Source organism: Hyla sarda, chromosome 3 (assembly GCF_029499605.1).
Source record: "Hyla sarda isolate aHylSar1 chromosome 3, aHylSar1.hap1, whole genome shotgun sequence".
Classification (NCBI taxonomy): domain Eukaryota; kingdom Metazoa; phylum Chordata; class Amphibia; order Anura; family Hylidae; genus Hyla; species Hyla sarda.
The window spans coordinates 56,773,121-56,780,825 of record NC_079191.1 but is presented as its reverse complement, the minus strand read 5'-3'; the positions used below and the strand labels follow the sequence as shown (position 1 = coordinate 56,780,825).

Here is a 7,705-nt window from a genome sequence, read left to right as displayed (position 1 = left end):
ATTATAAAAAATTTATTAAAAGTTTTTTATATGCAAATGTGGTATCAAAAAAAAGTACAGATCATGGCGCAAAAAATGAGCCCCCATACCGCCGCTTATACGGAAAAATAAAAAAGTTATAGGTCATCAAAATAAAGGGATTATAAACGTACTAATTTGGTTAAAAAGTTTGTGATTTTTTTTAAGCGCAACAATAATATAAAAGTATATAATAATGGGTATGATTTTAATCGTATTGACCCTCAGAATAAAGAACACATGTCATTTTTACCATAAATTGTACGGCGTGAAAACGAAACCTTCCAAAATTAGCAAAATTGCGTTTTTCGTTTTAATTTCCCCACAAAAAGTGTTTTTTGGTTGCGCCATACATTTTATGATATAATGAGTGATGTCATTACATAGGACAACTGGTCGCGCAAAAAACAAGCCCTCATACTAGTCTGTGGATGAAAATATAAAAGAGTTATGATTTTTAGAAGGCGAGGAGGAAAAAATGAAAACGTAAAAATTAAATTGTCTGAGTCCTTAAGGCCAAAATGGGCTGAGTCCTTAAGGGGTTAAGGCCAAAATGGGCTTTAAAAAAAGAAATAAGTAAAGGTAAACATATGTGGTATCACTGCATGGGTAAATGTCCAAACTATAAAAATATATAGTTATTAAACCGCACGGTCAATGGTGTACACGTAAAAAAAATCCAAAGTCCAAAATAGCGTATTTTTGGTCACTTTTTGTACCATTAAAAAAATGAATAAAAAGCGGTTAAGTCCAATCAAAACAAAAATGGTACCAATAAAACCTTCAGATCACGGCTCAAAAAATGAGCCCTCATACCGCCCCATATGCGACAAATAAAATCGTTATAGAGGTCAGAAGATTTTTAAACGTATATGTTTTCCTGCATGTAGTTAGGATTTTTTTCCAGAAGTACGACAAAATCAAATCTATATAAGTAGGATATCATTTTAACCATATGGACCTACAGAATAAAAAGAAGGGGTCATTTTTACCGAAAAATCTACTGCATAGAAACGGAAGCCCCAAAAAGTTACAAAATGGCTTTTTTTTTTTCAGTTTTGTCGCACAATGAATTTTTTTTTTTTGTTCCATTTCTCCGTGGATTTTTGGGTAAAATGACTAATGTCACTGCAAAGTAGAATTGGTGGCGCAAAAAATAAGCCATAATATGGATTTTTAGGTGGAAAATTTAAAGGGTTATGATTTTTAACCCCTTAAGGACACATGACGTACTGGAACGTCATGTGTCCACTCCCGATCTATAACGCGGGGCCACGGCGTGGCCCCGCGTCATAGCGGTTCGGGCCCGGCCTCTAACAACGGCCGGGACCCGTGGCTAATAGCGCGCGGCATTGATCGCTGTGCCGCGCGCTATTAACCCTTTAGACGCGGCGTTCAAAGTTGAACGCCGCGTCTAAAGTGAAACCGAAACCATGCCGGCTAGCTCAGTGGGCTGTTCGGGATAGCCGCGGTGAAATCGCGGCATCCCGAACAGCTGACAGGACAGCGGGAGGGCCCCTACCTGCCTCCTCGCTGTCCGATCGCCGAATGACTGCTCAGTGCCTGAGATCCAGGCATGAGCAGTCATGCGGCAGAATCATCGATCACTGGTTTCTTATGAGAAACCAGTGATCAATGTAAAAGATCAGTGTGTGCAGTGTTATAGGTCCCTATGGGACCTATAACACTGCAAAAAAAAGTGCAAAAAAAAAAGTGAACAAACATCATTTAACCCCTTCCCTATTAAAAGTTTGAATCACCCCCCTTTTCCCATAAAAGAAAAAACACAGTGTAAATAAAAATAAACATAAATGGTATCGCCGCGTGCGGAAATGTCCGAATTATAAAAATATATCGCTAATTAAACCGCACGGTCAATGGCGTGCGCGCAAAAAAATTCCAAAGTACAAAATAGTGCATTTTTGGTCACTTTCTATATCATGAAAAAATGAATAAAAAGCGATCAATAAGTCCTATCAATGCAAAAATGATACCGTTAAAAACTTCAGATCACGGCGCAAAAAATGAGCCCTCATACCGCCCCATACACGGAAAAATAAAAAAGTTATAGGGGTCAGAAGATGACAATTTTAAACGTATAAATTTTTCTGCATGAAGTTATGATTTTTTCCAGAAGTGCGACAAATTCAAACCTGTATAAGTAGGGTATCATTTTAATCATATGGACCTACAGAATAAAGGTAAGGTGTAATTTTTACCGAAAAATGTACTACGTAGAAACGGAAGCCCCCAAAAGTTACAAAATGGCGTTTTTTTTTTCAATTTTGTCTCACAATGATTTTTTTTCCCGTTTCACCGTAGATTTTTGGGCACAATGACTGACGTCATTACAAAGTAGAATTGGTGGTGCAAAAAATAAGCCATCATATGGATTTTTAGGTGCAAAATTGAAAGAGTTATGATTTTTTAAAGGCAAGGAGCAAAAAACGAAAATGCAAAAACGGAAAAACCCCCGGTCCTTAAGGGGTTAAAAAGTAAGGAGAAAAAAACAGAAATGCAAAAACTGAAAAACGCGGAGTCCTTAAGGGGTTAAAATGTAAAAAAAAATTCTACAATACCCCTTCAAGTGTGTTGAATTTTTGGCAATTTATGATGAATTTTGGTTTCTTATCGATCTCGTTTCTCTGCAGATGAAAGGCTGTATAAAGGTTTTGAAAGAGCAACCCCCAGATTCTGTGGAGGGCCTATTAAATGCACTCAGGTACAGCGACGCTTGTCTACAAATCTGTGATAAAAGTATTTCTCCATGCTTTTGACATGCATGTGATATCCAGTAAGGCTGCATTCACACCACGTTTTTGCGACACAGTTCTCGTATCAGGTTTATGATGAAGAACTGATTCTTCAAAACCTGACAAAACTGTATCAAAATGTGTGTACAAATTTTAACCCGTATACAGTTAGAAACCATAAACAGTTAAAAAAAAGGTCTGCTTTCATCAGGTTTTTAAGAAAAAAACAAATACGTTTTTAACTTTTCACGCCATTATGAATAAAGTTTCACTTGTTTGATTGAAATTCCAAGAAAAAAAAACTCTGCAAAGTCAAAAACCCTATGGTGAAAACTGTATGGAACCGTACGCACATACAGTTCTGTACGGTTCCCATTGACTCCCATGTTTAAATAAAAAAAATAAAAAAACTTATACGGTTTAATACAAATTTTTACCCGGACCAAAAACCGTGATGGACTACGGTTTTGCGTACGGGAAAAAAAAACTGACAAAATCGTACAGGATGCAACCGGATGCATCGGTTGGTATATGGTTTTCAATGGAGAGTCAATGCATACGGTTTTCAATATGGTTCCGGACGGTTTTCACGTTGAAAACGTATACGGGAACTGTATTACAAAAGCATGGTGTGAATGCAGACTAACAGAAGGATGGGTTCTTTTTATTGAGCTGAGTCCTTTTGGATCCTTTGGCTCACAAACTTCTCTCTATTTCAGTGTTTTCCAACCAGGGTGCCTCCCAAGTGTTGCAAAACTACAACTCCCAGCATGCCCGGACAGCCGAAGGCTTGTCCGGGCATGCTGGGAGTTTTAGTTTTGCAACATCTGAAGGCACCCTGGTTGGGAAACACTGCTCTATTTACTACTACTTGTGGGTCTTATTTTTGGGTAGGTGGGGTCAGCACTCCTGCAGGTTACCCTCCTGAGGACATTATGGAGGGCAGTGGGTCCTAGAGGTGTACAGAGTACATTGATGGTGGCTGATCCATCACAAGGGGAATATATTTAGCTGTTATGTGAGGAATTGATAGTCTGGCTGAGCAAGAAGGCATAGTAAGTAAGATATTGTCATGTATCAAAAGAGGCATGGACTCAAGGGACAGGGACATAATACTCCCCCTTTATAAAGCATTGGTACGGCCTCACCTGGAATATGCTGTTCAGTTTTGGGCACCTGTCCATAAAAGGGACACTGCGGAGTTGGAAAGGGTGCAGAGACGCGCGACTAAACTAATATGGAGCATGGAACATCTTAGCTATGAGGAGCGATTAAAGGAGTTACAATTGTTTAGTCTTGAGAAGAGACGTTTAAGGGGGGATATGATAAACGTATATAAGTATATTAATGGCCCATACAAAAAATATGGAGAAAAACTGTTCCAGGTTAAATCCCCCCAAAGGACTAGGGGGCACTCCCTCCGTCTGGAGAAGAAAAAGTTTAGTCTAAAGGGGTGACACGCCTTCTTTACCGTGAGGACTGTGAATTTATGGAACGGTCTACCTCAGGAACTGGTCACAGCAGGAACAATGAACAGCTTTAAAACAGGATTAGATACATTCCTGGAACAAAATAACATTAATGCTTATGAAGAAATATAAAATCTCATCCCTTCCCCAATATCGTGCCACACCCCTACCCCTTAATTCCCTGGTTGAACTTGATGGACATATGTCTTTTTTCGACCGTACTAACTATGTAACTATATATATTGGTTCAGGTAAAGGAACTGGCTCATTCGCTGCCAACACATCACTACTAGAGATGAGCGAAGTCACAGTGATTCGATTCGTCACAAACTTCTCGGCTCGGCGGTTGCTGACTTTAGCCGGCATAAATTAGTTCAGCTTTCAGGTGCTCCGGTGGGCTGAAAAAGGTGGATACAGGCCTAGGAAACTCTCTCTTAGGATTGTTTCCACCTTTTCCGGAGCACCTGAAAGCTGAACTAATTTCTGCAGGCTAAAGTCAGCAACCGCCGAGCCGAGAAGTTTGTGACGAATCGAATCAATGTAACTTCGCACATCTATAATCACTACCATAGGTGAATCATTCGTGTCCAGGTTGAGATTCAAAGGGGATATTTTGTATCCTTCAGGATACTGCCAAACTTCGCATTGGTAATCTTATAGACAGGAAAGTGCTCCCTGAAGGGAAAAAGGGTTAAAGGGGTACTCTAGTGGAAAACATTTTTTTTTTTTTAACATCAACTGGTGCCAGAAAGTTAAACAGATTTGTAAATTACTTCTATTAAAAAAAAAAATCTTAATCCTTCCAGTACTTAGCTTTTTGGATTTCTTCTTTGGATTTATTTTCTGTCTGACCACAGTGCTCTCTGCTGACACCTCTGTCCATGTCAGGAACTGTCCAGAGTAGGAGTAAATCCCCATAGGAAACCTATCCTGCTCTGGACAGTTCCTGAAATGGACAGAGATGTCAACAGAGAGCACTGTGGTCAGACAGGAAAAGAAATCCAAAAAGAAAAGAACTTCCTCTGTAGTATACAGCAGCTGATAAGTACTGGAAGGATTAAGATTTTTTTTAATAGAAGTAATTTACAAATCTGTTTAACTTTTTGGTACCAGTTTATTTAAAAGAGAAAAAAAAAAGTTTTCCTCCGGGAGTACCCCTTTAATCTAATACTGTGTGCTTTTTATTTATTTATAGAATTTGAGGCTCAGGGTCTAGAATAAATGGTAAATACATTTATTTATATTTTTGTATGAATTCACACATTGTCATAGATAAATATAAATACATTTATTTACCATTTATTCTAGAACCTGAGCCTCAATTTCTATACTATTTATTTGCCTTTTTCAACACCGTGGGTATAGGTGCCATTTGAGTTAATCGGGTCGCAGGTCACTAGTCTGATAAGAGCCTCTCCCAAAATTTTCTCTGTGCCTTTTTATTTATTGATTTATTTATTAATTCATTTAATTTCTTTTATGTTGCCTACAGGTTTACTACAAAGCACCTGAACGACGAGTCGACTTCGAAACAGATCCGGACGATGCTTCAGTAAAATCCTTTCGCTCGAAGAGGATTCTTTTACTGACCTCAGAAGATGTATATGTTTACATAATTTAATACAGATTGATGTTAATACTTATGTGTATTTACATAGCCATTACCTTATTTCGTCACTGAAACTTAGACTTATATACTTGTCTCAAGCTCTTCGGGGGCGGGGCGAGCTCCTCAGCATGCTGGGCAGTGACGTCCCTCCTGGATCCTGAAGGGTTATTAATCTGACTGATTTAGCACAACCTTACATTTACATACACTATTATTATTATTATTATAATAATAATTATTATTATTTTTTGTTTTGTTTTTGGACTTGCAAGTTGAACAAATGTATGTTTTTGGGTTTTTGTTATATATATATTTTTTTTTTCTTTTACCAAAGTGCTTATACCATACTTTAAAACTGTGTGAATTGATTGGTTGTATCTGCTATTGTGTTTTACTTTGTCGGTTTGTCCAATGATGCAGTTAAGGCACTGTTGTGTTATTTTATTATAATATTTTGTCTCGTCTCCGATGTCAGATCTGCGGCCTTAAAGTGCATTTCCCTCCCCTCTCTTCCCTCCCACCAAAAAAAATATAAAATCCCCCCAATAAATAGTCCTCATCAACAAGTTGTTACAATGAAGCTACAAAGCCTAAATGGAATTAGTATTATCTTGGTGATGTTGCTGGGTAACAATATGACTGCCTTTCAATTCCGGCTTCCACCGTGGTTACAGCCTAGACCAGTGGTCCCCAAACTGTGGCCCTCCAGATGTTGCAAAACTACAACTCCCAGCATGCCTGGACAGCCAACGGCTGTCCAGGCATGCTGGGAATTGTAGTTTTGCAACATCTGGAGGGCCACAGTTTGGGGACCACTGGCCTAGACTTTCTAGACTCCTGACTGGCTAAAGGCATATAGTCTCTTGTATACGGCAGATCTGTGGGCAGAATGGTGACCTACTGAGTCCCTGTGGTGCATACTATGAAACTATATTACTATGGTGCTATATTACAAAACAATTAATCCAGCTATGATAGGGCATTCCATAGAGCAGTGTTTCCCAACCAGGGGGCCTCCAGCTGTTGCAAAATTACAACTCCCAGCAAGCCCGGACAGCCAGGGTGCAACAGCTGGAGGCACCCTGGTTGGGAAACACCGTCATAGAGAACGCCTTGTAATCCTACAAAGAGCCTCTGTATAAAATCGGAAATATATGGTACAGTCTGATCCCATACTATGTTGCGGCTTCATACACCTTGGAGCTTGTATGGAGCGGTAAGGTTGGGTTCACACCTCGTTTTTGCAATACAGTTCCCGTATCCGGTTTTTGGATGAAAAACAGATTTCTCAAAACTGGACCAAACTGTATCAAAACGTGTGTACAAATTTTAACCCGTATACGGTTGGAAAAATGATGTCCGGTTGCATCTATTTTTTTTTTTAAGACAAAAACGTATGCGTTTTTAACTTTTCACTCCATTATGAATAAAGTTTCACTTGTTTGATTGAAATTCCAAGTCAAAAAAACGGATGGTGAAAACCGGATGGAACCGTACGCACATACAGTTCTGTACGGTTCCCATTGACTCCCATGTTAGAAAAAAAAATGTAAAAAAACCGTATGGTTTTTCACCCAAACCAAAAGCCGTGGTAGGCTACGGTTTTGGGTACGGGAAAAAAACGGACAAAACCGTACAGGATGCAAAACGGACACAACTTGATGCATCTTTTTGAATACGGTTTTCAGTACTGTATCGTAAAAACATGTAACTGTATTGTAAAAACATGGTGTGGACCCAGTCTAATACAGTTGTGTTCTAGAACCCTTTCTAGGAACATCTGCTCTTTGGAACCCTGGTTTCGCTTGGGTGTATTAAAGGAGCACTCCGGCGGAAAACGAATTAAATAAATCAAC

At 39.0% G+C, this 7,705-nt stretch overlaps 1 protein-coding gene across 10 annotated transcripts in view; it reads left to right on the top strand.

The window, feature by feature from the left end:
- Positions 1 to 6,560, top strand: part of CYRIA (CYFIP related Rac1 interactor A) — a 105,072-nt gene extending 98,512 nt beyond the window's left edge. For all 10 annotated transcript variants that reach the window (XM_056564237.1, XM_056564232.1, XM_056564234.1 and 7 more), the window contains 2 exons: positions 2,670 to 2,740; positions 5,733 to 6,560. In XM_056564237.1, coding sequence (XP_056420212.1) covers positions 2,670 to 2,740; positions 5,733 to 5,796 — 135 coding nt within the window. In that variant the 3' untranslated portion in view covers positions 5,797 to 6,560. The remainder of the gene's footprint in view (positions 1 to 2,669; positions 2,741 to 5,732) is intronic.
- The last annotated feature ends 1,145 nt before the right edge of the window (positions 6,561 to 7,705 follow it).